The 18385-nt window shown below is 43.7% G+C and overlaps 1 protein-coding gene across 2 annotated transcripts; it reads left to right on the top strand.

Annotated features, from left to right (window-relative positions):
* The first annotated feature begins 11491 nt into the window (after positions 1-11491).
* LOC118937719 (BEN domain-containing protein 6-like) lies at positions 11492-17709 on the top strand. 2 transcript variants are annotated; one of them, XM_036938123.2, is made up of 7 exons: positions 11492-11905; positions 12033-12131; positions 12793-12852; positions 12962-13067; positions 13266-13537; positions 14295-14481; positions 16950-17709. In XM_036938123.2, exons 1-7 carry the CDS (start codon positions 11789-11791, stop codon positions 17114-17116), a joined length of 1008 nt encoding a protein of 335 aa, XP_036794018.2. In that variant the 5' UTR covers positions 11492-11788; the 3' UTR covers positions 17117-17709. The 2 variants fall into 2 exon arrangements, with proteins under 2 accessions (XP_036794018.2, XP_036794017.2); XM_036938122.2 differs by having other exon boundaries at positions 11609-11905; positions 12790-12852.
* The last annotated feature ends 676 nt before the right edge of the window (positions 17710-18385 follow it).

Raw genomic sequence — 18385 nt, 5'->3', positions numbered from 1 at the left:
CTGGAAAGTAGGCCCAGCCATCTATCACCCGCTGGATCTGCCTTCCTCTCAATCTCTCGGCATTCACCAGAAACGAGACCCAGCCTGATTGGGCTTAATGTCAAACACATGGTCCTGGTCGGCCGGCGCAACTTTCCCACCAGAGCTCTAGAAGAGACGCCCTCTCTGATCAAGAGAGGAACCAACCAAAAGCCAGGCGTGTAGACCACCGCTTTGGCAAACGGTAAACAAAACAGGATTTTCTCAGGGATTTTGACGTGTGGTTTGGTTCGGGCCTAGGGATTTTCTTTGCCTTTGCGTATTGGTTAGCAATGGTGGTGGGGTGGTTACCGATGAATAGGAAAATAATTTATGTTTGGATGGATGGTGTTTGAAGGTATCGGTGTGTGTGTGTCTATTGTCTATAGTCCTGACTAAGGGTTCTTGATTGAACCTCCCAGCACCCCCCCACCCTCCTCTTTCTCTCTCTCTCTCGCTCATTCATTCATTCACAGTGCGGAAGGCCTTTGGTGGGCTGTAGAAGCCTTTTAACCTGGAAGTGCTCTGATTGGACCAGGGGTCAGTCTCTAGGCCTCTAAAGCCACTCTGCCCCATCCGTCACTGTCACTCCACTATTAGTGCTATTATCCTCAAAGTAACACTGAGAATTACAGCACTTGCAAAAAGCCTGCTGTCCGGACTCTGCAGTGACCTGCGCCAAATGATATAAAGGGTGAAACTCCCATCGGTGACGTCACTGAGGAGAGAGGAAAAAAGGACACTAAGATGCTTACACAGAGGCTAAAATGGCTGACACAGAGGCTAAAATGGCTGACACAGAGGCTAAGATGGCTGACACAGAGGCTAAGATGGCTGACACAGAGGCTAAGATGGCTGACACAGAGGCTAAGATGGCTGACACAGAGGCTAAGATGGCTGACACAGAGGCTAAGATGGCTGACACAGAGGCTAAAATGGCTGACACAGAGGCTAAGATGGCTGACATAAAACATGACAGACTGGCTGACAGGATTTTGGCTGGGTGAATGGCATCTGGACAACTAAAGCACCCAAAACTATACTACAATTCCGACACCTGAAGACACAATGGCTAACTTCTCTAAGAAATGTGTAGTAATGTGCTGTATCTGGCACATTTGGGGTCAATCCAGTCTCAGTATCAATCAATTCAGCAGATGAATTTAAATTCTCTTCAGATTTATACCAAGGCCATACATTGCCATATTGTATTTTTTGATGACTGTGCTCACAACTATCACAATAATGCACCTTTGCCAACCGAACCACATCCCTTTATTTACAACCAAACCACCTCCATACATTTACAACCAAACCACCTCCATACATTTACAACCAAAATACCTCCATACATTTACAACCAAACCACCTCCATACATTTACAACCAAACCACCTCCATACATTTACAACCAAACCACCTCCATACATTTACAACCAAACCACCTCCATACATTTACAACCAAACCACCTCCATACATTTACAACCAAACCACCTCCATACATTTACAACCAAACCACATCCCTTTATTTACAACCAAACCACCTCCATACATTTACAACCAAACCACCTCCATACATTTACAACCAAACCACCTCCATACATTTACAACCAAACCACCTCCATACATTTACAACCGAACCACATCCCTTTATTTACAACCAAACCACCACCATACATTTACAACCAAACCACCTCCATACATTTACAACCAAACCACCTCCATACATTTACAACCAAACCACCTCCATACATTTACAACCAAACCACCTCCATACATTTACAACCAAACCACCTCCATACATTTACAACCAAACCACCTCCATACATTTACAACCAAAATACCTCCATATATTTTCAAACTGCATTAGTCTCATTGGAGAAATAGAAAACACTGTCTTTATAAGGGTTGCCGAGTAGCTGGAGCTTCTGCTCTCCGCATGGTTCCTCATGTCTGAGGCCTCTCCCTCTACTCGTATCTCAGGAAGAGACATTCACTGTTCACAGCCTGGCCAGGCCTGCGACACAGAATGCCAGAGCATTGTCCCATAACACCATGTGTCAGTCTTAGTTATGGCCAGAGCATGCTTCTCCCAGAAAACACCATTTCCCCCAGAAATCAGCCGCTGCATATTCATGAGGGGCGAACAAAACGGTGTCAGCGGAGAGGAAGAATCGGCACGGCGGGGGCAGATCTGAGAGACAGAGCGTGGAACGTTCTCTAAACATTAGCCTTCAACCTGTCCATCAACGGTAGGCCTGTGGACTTGAAGCACAGCAGGGAGCCACAGACTCACTCATGCTGCACCCAGAGAAGCACAGGCAGCCAGGCACACACAGATAAGCTACGACCACAGACACATATGCCCAGCACAATGAAACGAACAGATTCACATTTCATTGATTCACAATCAAACACTAGATAGAAATACAGGAAGAGAGTAACAAATTATTAGATACATCTATATTGGGTTGTGTTATGTCTATAAGCATGACTTCTTTCATTCATGTGTAACTCATGTGTTACTGTGTGTGTGTGTTTCTATTTGTGTGTGTCTAGGCCTCAGCAGTGGTCACTGATTCCATGTGAATGTGTGTTTGTATACTTGCATGTGTGTGTTTGTGTGAGAATGGATTACAGTTTGTATGAGAGTGCTTGTGTGTGTCCACCTCGGGCCCCACCGGCTCTGTTCATCAGCAAAGAAATCATTTACAGCCCTACAGGGCTGCTGGGGGAAGGGGTTAAAGTTCAAACCTGATGCCCCCGTCTGGTCAATCAAAACCCACTCAATGCCAAAGTCCAGCCTCTCTTTTTATAGCCCCATTCATTCTATCAATCTGTAATGGTGGCCAGGCCGGGAGGGAGGGAAAAAGTCCTGCTCCTTTTGGGTGGAGCCTTCGTTTTTCAATTATCTCCAGGGGCATGGGGCCACGGTTTCAATTTCACTCTGGAGGAGAGGTTCCGTGTGTAACCTTATCGCCGCCTGATAAACATGACTTTTTCCTTTGAACCCCTGGCCCCTCTAATATTGCTATAATCTGTGTTTGGCTCCTCGGCTGTCAATAGGGACACCCCTGAGTGGGGCAGTCAGACCTCTGAGCAGGGACCAGTCACCTGGCTTGGCGGAGATAGGCTTCTAAAAAGAAGTGTGATTGCATGAGAAGGAGGGGGGTGAAGCAACAAGCTATAGCCGGGGTTGGGCTTGTGTGTTTTCTGTGCTCTCTCTCTCTCTCGCTCTCTCTATTTTTGTTCTCCATCAAAGACAGGAGGCAGAGTATAGAGTAGATTGCTTGCTGGTCCTCTGCAGGCGAACGCTCCTCAGAGAGAACAATAGACGTCGATGCATTATCAATATTCCTCCCTTTTCAGTGTCAGACCCACTTAAGTGTGACAAATATGCAGTGGATGAATCAATAGGTTATTCCTAGGGGGGAGCTGCCCTGTGCTATCTGTGACACAATTGCTAGGGAAAGGGACTGTTACATTTATGTAGCTCCTTTGTGTCTAGGTAGAGTGAAACTATGCACTTCTTGGGTAGACTTATTCAATATCCATGTCGTAGTTCAATGCCACACTTTATATAGGTTCTGACATTTTAGGTCACGATGAGATTGAGTTCTGCAAACATTACATTAGAAGAGCACAAGGGGAACTATCAGGATATTAGGAATGAACTGTACATTAATGAAAAGGCTATTGATTCCTATTGCACTTCAGGAGACAAGTTGTGGGACGTATTGTTTACTTCAGTGGTTATGATGGTTATTAGTCACTACCCCCTGGGCACAAACGTAATTCAACGTCTAGTTTGGATTTATATTTGGTTGAGTTGTCAACTAACATGAATTAAATGTGAAATCACCAAAGAAATGCACCATGCCATTGGATTTAGGTTCAAAGTTGGGTGAAAAAAGGACCAAATCCTTACGTTGATGACTTTTTGCAAATCCAATCAGTTTTCCACATTGATTCAACATCATCACATTGCATTTGTTGTTGTTGAAATGACATGGAAACAATGGTGATTCAACCAGTTTTTGCCCAATGGGTAGAAAACACCAAGAAAGGGCCTCCCGGGTGGCGCAGTGGTCTAAGGCACTGTGCCTCTAGAGATTCTGGGTTCGAGTCCAGGCTTTGTTGCAGCCGGCCGTGACCGGGAGACCCAGGGGCGGTGCAGAATTGGCCCAGTGTCGTCAGGGTTAGGAGAGGGTTTGGCTGGCAGGGATGTCCTTGTCCCATTGTGCACTAGTGACTGCTGTGGTGGGCTGGGCGCAGTGCACACTGATGAGACAAGACAGTAACTACCAATATGATACCACAACATTTGGGAGAAAAAGGAGTCCAAAAAAAAGAAGAAAACACCAAGAATACATTGGCACCATGAAAAGATTTCAATAAACCACACAATGTGCATCTGGTCACAAGTGACAACCCAGGAAGTGGCTGCATATCACCATTTAAGGAACTCTGATGTAGAATGTTGTGGTGCCATTGTGTTTTGCTCTTTAAGGAGAGGAACCATCTGTTTTTCAATTCAACTTTATCCCAGAAAGTGTATATTTTTATAGCAACCATCAGATCAGAGGTACATAAAACCCCTGGACAGAGTTCATATGAGAACCTACATTATGGGGCCACACACGCACACGCACACACACACACACACACACACACACACACACACACACACACACACACACACACACACACACACACACACACACACACACACACACACACACACACACACACACACACACACACACACACACACACACACACACACACACACACACACACACACACACACACACACACACACACACACACACACACACACACACTCTTTTTTAATGTGGTACATTTTCACAACTCTTTAGAAAAAAACTCAAAACAGATCATCAGAAAGGCAGTTGTTACAAATCTCTCAGCACATTTTCAACTGACTAAGTACAACACATCCAACCATGCAGTCACTTTTTCACCAAACTTTCATCTAGAAATCCATGTTTCACATTGCAATACATGTTCATATAAAGTAATTGCCTTTCACAATGCGACAGTCACATTACTTTTAATATGATTCTCTTCTCTTTTGTTAAAATACATTTTACTATTACTTAATCCGACTGCTCTTAATTGATGATCACTTAATAGTTTGGTAAACCTATAGATTTTACATATCTACTATAGAACTACAGTACAGTACATCATGGAAATGTATTTCTGTGAAGTAGAAACATATCAAGTATAATATACTGAATGTACCACTATGATGATGACTATTATGATTTGACTACAAAGTAAGTAAACAAAAATCACATATTGACAAGACCGGAGATGTATTATATGTAACGAATCAAATCAAAGTTTCTTGGGCGCACACACAGATTAAAATCTTCACATGATGCCCTGCAAACAAATACTAGTCGTTAGGATGTCCCTGGAACATTACAAAATAGCACAGTGTTTCCCACTTACTTGACACACTTTGACATACATTGTGTATGTTTATTATTCAACATGTCCTCACCTGGGATTTGAACTCACATACTCTTGGTTCACAGCATTCCAGTCTTCCTGCGATGCCACCATGTCTGTGTCAATGACTGATTTCACCAGTATTCCTACACTTTAGACTTCAAAGTAATTCTCAGCTTTGTATAATACACTCAAGACAAACTATTATATTTGTCATAGTGATTCAGGTGTAATACGCCCCTACAACATTAGACAACTATACAGAAAACCCTTGAATTGCTAAGATAAGTCAATGAAATCAATGAATAGAGAATAGCCAGATTAACTGATACCTAAAACAGCAGTGTAGATGGCACTTTTGCCAAGTGCGGAGATGTATTATAGATAATGAATGTGTAGGGGACTTCAGAAAATGCTATAGACTTTGTAGCGCAGCAGAAAGATCAGTGTACCCCAAATCCAAAGGGCAGCAGGGTAGCCTAGTGGTTAGAGCGTTGGATTAGTAACTGAAAGGTTGCAAGTTCAAATCATCGTTCTGCCACTGAACAGGCAGTTAACCCACTGTTCCTAGGCCGTCACTGAAAATAAGAATTTGTTCTTAACTGACTTGCCTAGTTAAATAAAGGTAAAATAATTTAAAAAATCCTAGGTGAGGTCATATTGAAGTCAGCGCTAACGCTAAGTGATCATGTCAAATGTAATCATATTCTCATTGATTAAAGATGTATTTTTTGTACACATTTTAGCTGACCAGTGTATCGCTTAACTTAAAATCCCCATACCATTGAATTACTTGCCTTACAAACACGTGACATTTTCAGTTTCACATGTGAAATAAATGTTTTCACATATTGAGCTGAAATGTTCATGTGAAAACGAGAGACACGTGAGGTCAGTTTCACGTGAAACTACATGTTGACATGTATTCAATAGAGTTCACACCAACTTTTCGCATGTGAGGATACGTTTTCACGTCACGTGAAATGTAGATTCACATGTGAAATTTGCCATTTTACACGTGAAACCTAACTCTCACATGTCGAATTGCATTTTCACGTGTGAAAACGTACGTGCACTTTCACGTGAACAATTTTCACGTGAAAATCTAACTCTCACATGTGGAATTTTCAGTTTCAAATGTGGAAAAATGTCACATGAAAATCGAACTCTTACATTTTGTCACTCGTAGTTATGGTATCACATGTTGACATTTTACATCCCTATGTTGTCACATTTATTTGACGAGATCATGTTTTCACGTGTGCTCAAATGTTTTCACATGTATAGTTTCATGTCATCACATGTTGCTTTTACATGTCATCACATAAGATCACATCAAAATCTTGTGGTACTAGCCTAAACTGTAGGGTACTAGCGGGTAACTAGCCCCCTGGGGTAACTGCCCCCCCCCGTAATTCACAATAACACCACAAGATGTCAAATTATGTCAAAGATGTCAAACAAATTATTTTCCAACACTCACTGGCTGCCACTGCCTCTGCTCAACATAACATTTCCACTGTGTCATCACAACTGTTGGAGATAATTCAACAAAAGGATTTTGTTGTAAATTTTATATTCCAATGAAGTTAGATCTATATACAGTACCAGTCAAAAGTTTGGACACACCTAATCATTCAAGGGTGTTTCTTTATTTTGACTATTGTCTACATTTTAGAATACTAGTGAAGATATCAAAACTATGAAATAACTGTTACGGTTTTCCTGCAGCGTGGTATTCTTGAAACATGTTTAATGAAGACGGCAAAACGAACAATACAAAAACAACAACCGTAACGTGAAAACCTATACAGCCTATCTGGTGCAAACTAACAGAGACAGGAACAATCACCCACCAAACACTCAAAGAATATGGCTGCCTAAATATGGTTCCCAATCAGAGACAACGATAAACACCTGCCTCTGATTGAGAACCACTCCAGACAGCCATAGACTTTGCTAGAGAACCCCACTAAACCACAATCCCAATACCTATGAAAACCCCAAGACAAAACACACCACATAAATAAACCCATGTCACACCCTGGCCTGACCAAATTAATAAAGAAAACACAAAATATTAAGACCAGGGCGTGACAGAACCCAACCAAGTCTTAGTCCCCTTGTAACGAGTCCTTTGATTGGCGACCCTCGCCACCGACCTTGGCCTAATACCCCTCACCAAGGATCCCACTGGACTGAGGGGCAGCTCGGGACTGAGGGGCAGCTCGGGACTGAGGGGCAGCTCGGGCAGGTAGTAGGCTCTGGCAGATCCTGGCTGGCTGGTGGTTCTGGCAGATCCTGGCTGACTGGCGGTTCCGGAAGATCCTGGCTGACTGGCGGCTCTGGCTGCTCCATGCAGACTGGCAGCTCTGGCTGCTCCATGCGGAGGACTGGTGTGTGGAGGTGGCACAGGATGGACCGGACCGTGAAGGCGTACTGGAGAGCTTGAGAGCAGGGCTGGCACAGGACGTGCAAGGCTAGGGAGGTGCACAGGAGGCCTAGTGCGTGAGGCTGGCACAATCTTCACCAGCCGACTAACACGCACCTCAGGACGAGTATGGAGCGCTGACCCAGGTGCCATCAAATCCCCGACACGCTCAGTCGGGCGAATTCCGTACCTAAAGCACCAACACAGCAACTCCCTCATAACTCTCTCCTCCAATTTCCCCATTAACTCATTCACAGTCTCTGTTTCGCTCACCTCCAACACCGGCTCTGGTTCTGGTCTCCTCCTTGGCTCCTCACGATAAACAGGGGGAGTTGGCTCAGGTCTGAACCCTGACTCTGCCTGACCAAAATAATAAAGAAAACACAAAATATTAAGACCAGGGCGTGACAATAACACATATGTAGTATGTGTAGTAACCAAAAAAGTGTTAAACAAAGAAAAATATATTTTAGATTTTAGATTCCTCAAAGTAGCCACCCTTGATGCCTTGATGACAGCTTTGCACACTGTGGGCATTCTCTCAACCATCTTCATGAGGAATGCTTTTCCAACTGTCTTGAAGAAGTTTCCACATAGGCTGAGCACTTGTTGGCTGCTTTTCCTTCACTCTGCGGTTCAACCTATCCCAAACTATCTAAGTTGGTTTGAGGTCCCACCTGGACAAAGCAACACCTATTTGAGAATGCTATTCATTGACTACAGCTCAGCGTTAACACCATAGGGCCCTCAAAGTTCATCACTAAGCTAAGGACCCCGGGACTAAACACCCCCCTTTGCAACTGGATCCTGGACTTCCTGACGGGCCACCCCCAGGTGGTAGGGGTAGGTAACAACACATTCTCAATGCTGATCCTCAACACTGGGGCCCCTCAAGGGTAGGTGCTCAGTCCCCTCCTGTACTCCCTGTTCACTCATGACTGCACGGCCAGGCATGACTCCAAACCCATCATTAAGTTTGCTGATGACACAACAGTGGTAGGCCTGATCACCGACACCGACGAGACAGCCTATAGGAAGGAGGTCAGAGACCTGGCCGTGTTGTGCCAGGAAAACAACCTCTCCCTCAACGTGATCAAGACAAAGGAGATGATTGTGGACTACAGGAAAAGGAGGACCGAGCACGCCCCCATTCACATTAACGGGGCTGTAGTGGAGCAGGTTGAGAGCTTCAAGGTCCTTGGTGTCCACATCACCAACAAACTAACATGGTCCAAGCACACCAAGACAGTCGTGAAGAGGGCACGACAAAACCTATTCCTTCTCAGGAGACTGAAAATATTTGGCATGGGTCCTCAGATCCTCAAAAGGATCTACAGCTGCACCATTGAGAGCATCCTGACTGTTTGCATCACTGCCTGATATGGCAACTGCTCGGCCTCTGACCGCAAGGCACTACAGAGGGTAGTGCGTACGGCCCAGTACATCACCATGGCCAGGCTTCCTGCCATCCAGGACCTCTATACTAGGCAGTATCAGAGGAAGGCCCTAAAAATTGTCAAAGGCTCCAGCCACCCTAGTCATAGACTGTTCTCTATGGTACCGGAGAGCCAAGTCTAGGTCCAAGAGGCTTCTAAACAGCTTCTACCCCTAAGCCATGAGACTCCTGAACATCTAATCAAATGGCTACCCAGACTATTTGCATCCCTCCCTCTTTTACACTGCTGCTACTCTCTGTTATTATCTATGCATAGTCACTTTAATACCTCTACCTACCTGTACATATTACCTCAATTACCTCAACTAACCGGTGTCCCCGCACATTGACTCTGTACTGGTATATAGCCTTGCTATTGTTATTTTACTGCTGCTCTTTAATTATTTGTTACTTCTATATCTTATTATTATTTTATTTTTATTTCTTTACTGCATTGTTGGTTAGGGCCTGTAAGTAAGCATTTCACTGTAAGGTCTACACCTGTCTTAATCGGCGCATGTGACAAATTCAATTTGATTTTGATTGAGCAATTTGATTGAGCAAAACACCGCCACACCTCTTCCTCCATGCTTCATGGTGGGAACCACACATGCAGAGATCATCCGTTCACCTACTCTACGTCTCACAAAGACACCAAAAATCTTAATGGATAGATTTCCACCAGTCTAATGTCCATTGCTCGTGTTTCTTGGACCAAGTAAGTCTCTTCTTATTATTGGTGTCCTTTAGTAATGGTTTCTTTGTAGAAATTCAACCATGAAAGCCTGATTCACACAGTGTCCTCTGAACAGTTGAAGTTGAGATGGGTCTGTTGAACTCTGTGAAGCATTTATTTTGGCTGAAATTTCTGAGGCTGGTATCTCTAATGAACTTATCCTCAGCAGCAGAGGTAACTCTGGGTCTTCCTTTCCTGTGGCGGTTCTCATGAGAGCCAGTTTCATCATAGCGCTTGAATGTTTTTGCAACTGCACTTGAAGAAACCTTCAAAGTTCTTGAGATTTTCCGGATTGACTGACCTTCATGTCTTAAAGTAATGATGGACTGTTGTTTCTCTTTGCTTATTTGAGCTGTTCTTTACATAGTATGGACTTGGTATACCACCCCTACCTTGTCACAACACAACTGATTGGCTCAAACACATTAAGAAGGAAAGAAAATCCACAAATGTACTTTTAACAAGGCACACCTGTTAATTGAAATGCATTCCAGGCGACTACATCATGAAGCTGGTTGAGAGAATGCCAAGAGTGTGCAAAGGCATTAAGGGTGGTTACTTTGAAGAATCTCAAATATAAAATATTTTTTGATTTGTTTTAAACTTTTTTGATTACTACATGATTCCATATGTGTTATTCCATATTTTTGATGTCTTCACTATTATTCTACAATGTAGAAAATTGTCAAAATAAAGAAAAACTCTTGAGTGCGTAGGTGTGTCCAAACTTTTGACTGGTACTGTATATTTTTTTAATTTAGGAGAAGGAAAGCCTTAAGATAAATACTCCACTTGTTTAAATAGAAAAATGTAGATATTTCTTGAGTAAAGCAGTAATATGTTGGATGAGTGTGTTGTGGGCAACTCGACCCACCCATTCCCTCTACTAGGGGGTAACTGCCCCCTGGGGGCTAGTTACCCCTTTATGGTTATGAATGTGTTTCTACCTGTCATTTAGACAATGACTAGCCTGGTAAGTGCTAGTTTATGCTAGCAACTTCACTATCAGTAAATGCTAGCCAGGTATCTAGTTAGCATAAGCTGCTAGGAGTTACCCCAGCACTTTAAAAAAATGCCCATTTTCTAAAAACTAAATTGAATGAAATAACAAAAAAAGTGTAAACTGTAGCCATTTATTTCCCTTTATAGTTTATTCGCCTAAGCATGATCTTCATCCACAAACCATTTTATTTCACAAACTTTGCTTTTTTGTGTCAGCAATTAGACATTGTTTTTTAGAGAATTAAACATTGTTCTTAGGGAGGGCTAGTTACCCCCTAGTACCCTATAGCATCGTGATGGAATTGAAATTCACATAGTGTACGTTATCCCTTCGAATACACCCTCCCATTCAAATAATTGTTAAATAATTAAACAAGAAATGTACTTGAAAGTCATGAGCATGCCCAAAGCTATAACTGCTGCTTTCATCTTGAGCAGTCTTGCCATGTCATGCCACGGTACATTAAACCGAAAAATAGCTTATTAAATCAAGTGTGTGGAATACAGTTCTACTAAATGAGCTACAATAAGTACAACCGTAACAAATATTGTTCCCCGCGCCACGGTTGCTGCGGGTGCCTACCCAGCATTGACGCGAAAGTCGGGGAGCCGAGCACAGTGTATTGACCAGCATGTTCAAGAAGCAGCCAGTGTTTCAGCGGGGGAAAAGGATAATGGGAGAAAGATGAGAAGGAAAACAATAGCAAAGCGCATTTTCGACCTCGAATATGAAGAAGAGGAGGAGGAAGACCCTAAATATGAAGACTTTGGCATCACGACATCGCACAGCCAGCCTCCATGTGTACGTAAACGTTTAACGGTTATTTGTAGTCTGGTCTTTATACAGTAGCTGCCCATTCCGTGAGGAGCGAGTATTTGTCGCTCACGATTTATGTCGCTAATTACCCTACCCGGACTGTCTATTACAGCACAGACTGCAGAAGAGAAGAAAGCACACACACCCGGTGAAAGAGAACGTAGAAGAGAACCCACCATGCAACACCGCTCTCCAGAAGTTGAAAACGAGGGTTTGGATCGACTATTATCATATAATATTTTTGGGACAAAGTTTGCTCTATTATCTGTCGGGGTTGGCACGCGTCTGCTCATTATGATGGCATCATATGCGCATCTTGACCGACCGACATAAATCCTATTTGTACGTTAGTAATATAGCACCTCACTTCCTCGCTTGAGGGTTTAGAACTTGGAAGCCACAAGGCTGTAGTAGTAGTGACACAGAGAGCATTCACCTCTCAGCGGTGTTTTGTCATAATGGCGCTAATATGAGAAAGAGGCATGGTGGGGGCAGCCATTGATCTCAATGATGGAGCGCGGAGGAGAGGGGGAGAGGAGAGCACAAACCTTTGGCAAGGGGAGGTGGTGAAAAGAACGCCAAGCCAAGACAGCAACAAGTAACATGTTGCTGCTACTCCTAAATAAAAGAAGGATTCTGAATCATAGCTTTACAATGAAACTCTATTTATTTAAGAATAAGAATTTATGAAGAATAATATTTTTATCATCATCACAGGGATTTTCTGATGTTTCAATCTAGCTATGATTTTGACCATAGCGGACCATAGCTGACAATACATAATTTAACAAATCAAATGAAAAAACACTGACTGACCCACAATTCCATATAAGTGAGACAACTTGTATGATTCATTTCTTATCTCCAAGCAGGTACCAGTGTCAGACAACCCCAGTGTCGAACGCATCGAGGATGGCGACCTCATGGCAGAGGTACACTGGATGACGGCAGTGTGCGAGTGTGTGAGTGCGTGTGTGTGAGTGATTGCTTGTGGTTTAGACTTTCTCTGTATGACTTTTTGACTTCTTAATTTCTCTCAAGGGTCTCGGAGGCCTACAGTCACGCTCGAAGGCTGACCTGGTTGCCATGGTGCTGAGCATGCAGCGAGAGATGGACAACCTGAGGGAGCAAATCAGATGCCTCACAGGTGAGGGCCAGCAGGAGAAGTAGGAGGAAGTTGCCCCTAGACACTGATTTGAGTTCATTTTTATATTTTCCCTGCTAATGATTAAGGTCAGGAGTCAGGGAGGAAATGCTGTTCCTAGATCTGTGCCTAAGAACAACCCAGGATGCTTTAATCTCTTGGATTTTTGTGGGATTCATACTAATGACTATGGTATGCTAGCGTGTGGAAAGTTGGCACGTAACCTGGAGACCCTGATCGAGAGGACGGAGGTGTGGTCGAGCAGCACGGACCGGAGAACTACATCTCCCAGCATGCCTGAGATCCTGGTGAGGAGTGGTGCCATGACAACGTCGGCCCTGCTGGCCTCTCCAGGGGTGCTGAATGGGTGCTGGGCGGCCAAACTAGAGCCCCCCCACCCCCACCAGAATGGATACCCTCCGGGGTCTCATGAGGGGGGTTCCCAGATCAACGGACCACCCCTCTATCAGGAGGTGATGAACCCTTTAAACGTCTTTGACGTCAAAAATATATAGCATACATTTTCAGGAGAGGTTAAAAACTGTACTAGAAGTCCTTTTTGATGTCATGCAATATGCAAAATGATATCTAGTCTTTGAAGTTGACTGAATAGGCCTTTGGTCTTTGTCTTATAGCAGAATGCTAATATACAGCCGGGTCCATAATGTTTGGCATCCTTGATAAAGATGAGCCAAATAGACTGTATAAAATAAATAATACAAATACTGAGCTATATTGTATGCAAAATAATTGGGACATGTCCAGAGACTGAGATGGCCATTGCGAAATGTTGATCTTGTAGTCAATTAACCATTTCTTTGTGAATTTCGATTAGTGCTTGGGGTTATTGTCTTGCTGGAAGATCCACTTAAGACCAAGTGTCAGCCTCCTGGCAGAGGCAACCACGTTTTTTTGGCTAAAATGTCATGGTACTGGGTAAAGTTCATGATGCCGTTGACCATAACAAGGGCCCCAGGAACAGTGGAAGCAAAAATCATTTTGACCCCTATGTCTTTCTCTATGCAATTGTATTAGTATAAAATAATATAATTGGCAAAAATGTTTAGCTTAAAATATAGCTGAGTATTTGTCTTTTAAAAATTATTTTTTACACAGTCTTTTTTTCTCATCATTATCAAGGGTGCAACAATTACGGACTCCACTGTATCTCTAAAATGGGATGGGCCACTACAATTTTAAAGGTGCAACCTAATGTCTTATACCATTCAGTTCATCACTGCGGAGCTGCTTGACCGCTGTAACACGGGGACCACTGCCCAGAAGCTGACCAATGACCTGCTCCGGGGCCTCTATGAGAGGGACTGCCTGGCCTCTCACTCCATCTCCGGCATCGTCAACAACAAGAGGGGCCAACCCAAGCCTGCCCTGCCTGCAGACGAGATCCAGGCAATACTGAGTAAGGTCTCGTCTGTACTGCAGCCTGAGACAGCTAAACACATCCACTCATAACAGCAAAACACATCCACCTCATAACAGCAAAACACATCCCCCTCATAACAGCTAAACACATCCCCGCATAACAGCTAAACACATTCCCTCATAACAGCTAGTCACACCCCCTCATAACAGCTAGTCACACCCCCTCATAACAGCTAAACACATCCCCTCATAACAGCTAAACACATCCCCTCATAACAGCTAAACACATCCCCTCATAACAGCTAAACACATCCCCTCATAACAGCTAAACACATCCCCTCATAACAGCTAAACACATCCCCTCATAACAGCTTAGTGACACCCCCTCATAACAGCAAGTCACATCCCCTCATAACTGCTAAACACATCCCCTCATAACTGCTAAACACATCCCCTCATAACTGCTAAACACATCCCCTCATAACTGCTAAACACATCCCCTCATAACAGCTAAACACATCCCCTCATAACTGCTAAACACATCCCCTCATAACAGCTAGTCACACCCCCTCATAACAGCTAGTCACATCCCCTCATAACAGCTAAACACATCCCCTCATAACAGCTAAACACATCCCCTCATAACAGCTAAACACATCCACTCATTACAGCTAAACACATCCACTCATTACAGCTAAACACATCCCCTCATAACAGCTAGTCATTTCTCCTCATAACAGCTAAACACATCCACTCATTACAGCTAAACACATCCCCTCATAACAGCTAAACACATCCACTCATTACAGCTAAACACATCCACTCATTACAGCTAAACACATCCCCTCATAACAGCTAGTCATTTCTCCTCATAACAGCTAAACACATCCACTCATTACAGCAAAACACATCCCCTCATAACAGCTAGTCATTTCTCCTCATAACAGCTAAACACACCCCTCATAACAGCTAAACACATCCCCTCATAACAGCTAAACACATCCCCTCATAACAGCTAGTCATTTCTCCTCATAACAGCTAAACACACCCCTCATAACAGCTAAACACATCCCCTCATAACAGCTAAACACATCCCCTCATAACAGCTAAACACATCCTCTCATAACATCTAAACACATCCCCTCACAACAGCTAGTCACGTCCCCTCATAACAGCTAGTCACATCACCTTATAACAGCTAGTCACATCCCCTCATAACAGCTAGTCACATCCCCTCATAACAGCTAAACACATCATCTCATAACATCTAAACACATCCCCTCATAACAGCTAGTCACATCCCCTCATTACAGCTAAACACATCATCTCATAACATCTAAACACATCCCCTCATAACAGATAGTCACATCCCCTCATAACAGCTAGTTACATCCCCTCATAACAGCTAGCCACATCCCCTCATAACAGCTAAACACATCCCCTCATAACAGGTAAACACATCCCCTCATAACAGCTAAACACATCCCCTCATAACAGCTAAACACATCCCCTCATAACAGCTAGTCACATCCCCTCATAACAGCTAGTCACATCCCCTCATAACATCTAAACACATCCCCCATAACAGCTAGTCACATCCCCTCATAACAGCTAGTCACATCCCCTCATAACAGCTGGTCACATCCCCTCATAACAGCTAGTCACATCCCCTCATAACAGCTAGTCCCATCCCCTCATAACAGCTAGTCACATCCCATCATAACAGCTAGTCACATCCCCTCATAACAGCTAGTCACATCCCCTCATAACAGCTAGTCACATCCCCTCATAACAGCTAATCCCATCCCCTCATAACAGCTAGTCACATCCCATCATAACAGCTAGTCACATCCCCTCATAACAGCTAGTCACATCCCCTCATAACAGCTAGTCACATCCCCTCATAACAGCTAGTCACATCCCCTCATAACAGCTAGTCACACCCCCTTACGGCAGTTGAACATGTCACACTTCCCGCACTTACCTCATGCTACAATGGAAATACTTTTCACATGAACTTCATACCTTCCTATCAAAGTTAGTTGAATGCAGGGACTGTAAGTCGATCTGGACAAGGTTGTCTGCTTATTGACTACGGTAACAGTGTTGTTATTTCCGTTTGACTTCTAATCTGCCATTGTCTGGGACCCGAACTGCCGTTTATAGACCACGGTATTCTAGGTACAGGCTTAGAGATGTATAGAGATCTCACCTTTGTGTCTGTGCTATTTTGGCATCTGACAACATGGGCAGCGCCATTGAGGCTATCACCATTTGAAAGATTTTGATGAGTTTGGTGTTTGAAGAAAAGCGTAACACTAATATTGGTGATTTACCCACACCTGCAGTGCTGGTCGCCCCCAACTCATAGCAATCCCCACGCAGTTGACTACTTTAAAATGGTGGAACCCCTTAATGGCAATGTCCTTGCAAAAACGGGTTATTTCCAATTAATGATAACTTTACATCTCTATAGGTTTCTGATCTTTGACCTATCACCCACAGGAGCGGTGCAGCACTACTTCCCAGGGAAGACGGACTCGGAGATCAAGGGCTACATCCGCCAGAAGCTGCAGAACGAAGCCAAGCGGCTCCGCAAGAAGCCTCATCTGGCCGTGAAGGTGGAGCCAGAGGCCGGGTCAGAGGGGGCGGAGAGTACTTTCTACATCTAAGGGGAGTGAAGTGCTCCGCCCCTGTCCAGGTTAAAGTGCAATTATGGGAGGGAGACTCACATAGTAACTGCTGTGAGAGGGAACCAAAATGGAGCAGCCTTATCAACACCAGTCTAGTCTATCTGTTTGTCTGTCCATTCCCAGCCATGTCTCTGGTCCGGGAGAGAAATAGGCTAGTGAGGGAGGAGTCTATTTGTCTGACAACGTGATCATTCCAGGGCAAGTGTTATTGACTCCAGTCTGATCGAGACTAGTTACTGCTCAGGTGAAGTTAGATGATAACTGTAGCTTATTCTTCCTCTGCCCTCTGGCATCGTTCTCAAGCCTCAGCTAGCCAGCCAGCAGTAGTAGGCCTAGTAGATGGCAAGTGATTTGTATCCAAGTTTCGTACTCTTGTTTCTCTGAAGGAGGTGGCAGTCAGTCGGTGCTCTGTAGGGAAGTCGACAACATAGCCGTCAGTGAAGCTGCGCTGCACTCTGTGTCACTTCAGTTTGATTTACAGTGTTGTCATTGACCTCGTGAAATGAACCTAGCCTTAGTATTGAATTAATTACAATGTTGCTGAATAAAAAATGATTTTGTTTTTCCCCAAAGCATCATTGTGCTTTTTTTTACACTTAAAAAAACAAACATTATTCTGTCAGAACTTGACGAAACTAGAACTGATACTTACACGTCATGTTATCATAGCAGTTATACCCTCAAGACATTTTAGAAATATCTTCGTTTTTATATCTATGGTATCTTATAAAACATAACATTGAAATGATTTTAAAATGAAGAGATCTAACCTACCCTTTTCTAATGATTACTCTTTATGTTGTATGGTGCATCAAAATGAACGCCTAATTATTACCTAACAACTATGCCAATGCAACTGGAGACCGATTACATGAGCAGATATTGGCCATAAGATTCAGCTGTCTTTCAAAAGGACCTGTGTTCTTCCTGAAGCCCCAGGATGAACAAGAGTTTTCCCCAGGTCCTCAGAGGAACCCAGCCTGGTCCTCACTCACCAGCTGTGCTCCTCACAAAAGACCCACAACGGAGAGTCTCCCACCAGGAACAAAGGATGGCGTGGGAACCACATATGCTCCATAATCAATACAACCCTGTCCTATCTCTCTTATCCCACACCCACACACACTCAAGACAGACGCATGTACGCCACAAATCTGCTCCATCATCATCTGTGCTGCATGAAGCTAATCCATTTTAGGTGTCAATATCACTGCAGATAAGTGTGTGACAATGGTTTGTGTAGGACCA

This window comes from Oncorhynchus mykiss, chromosome 12, assembly GCF_057628025.1.
Source record: "Oncorhynchus mykiss isolate SJ-2025 chromosome 12, ASM5762802v1, whole genome shotgun sequence".
NCBI classification, from domain to species: domain Eukaryota; kingdom Metazoa; phylum Chordata; class Actinopteri; order Salmoniformes; family Salmonidae; genus Oncorhynchus; species Oncorhynchus mykiss.
Note: the sequence above shows the minus strand (reverse complement) of the source record. Positions and strands in the feature narration are given on the sequence as shown.

Coding starts and splice junctions, on each gene's coding strand:
- LOC118937719 (XM_036938122.2), top strand. CDS start 11,789: ATGAGAAGGAAAACAATAGCAAAGCGCATTTTCGACCTCGAATATGAA. Junction 13,538..14,294: donor GACCACCCCTCTATCAGGAG/GTGATGAACCCT, acceptor TATACCATTCAG/TTCATCACTGCGGAGCTGCT. Junction 14,482..16,949: donor CGAGATCCAGGCAATACTGA/GTAAGGTCTCGT, acceptor TATCACCCACAG/GAGCGGTGCAGCACTACTTC.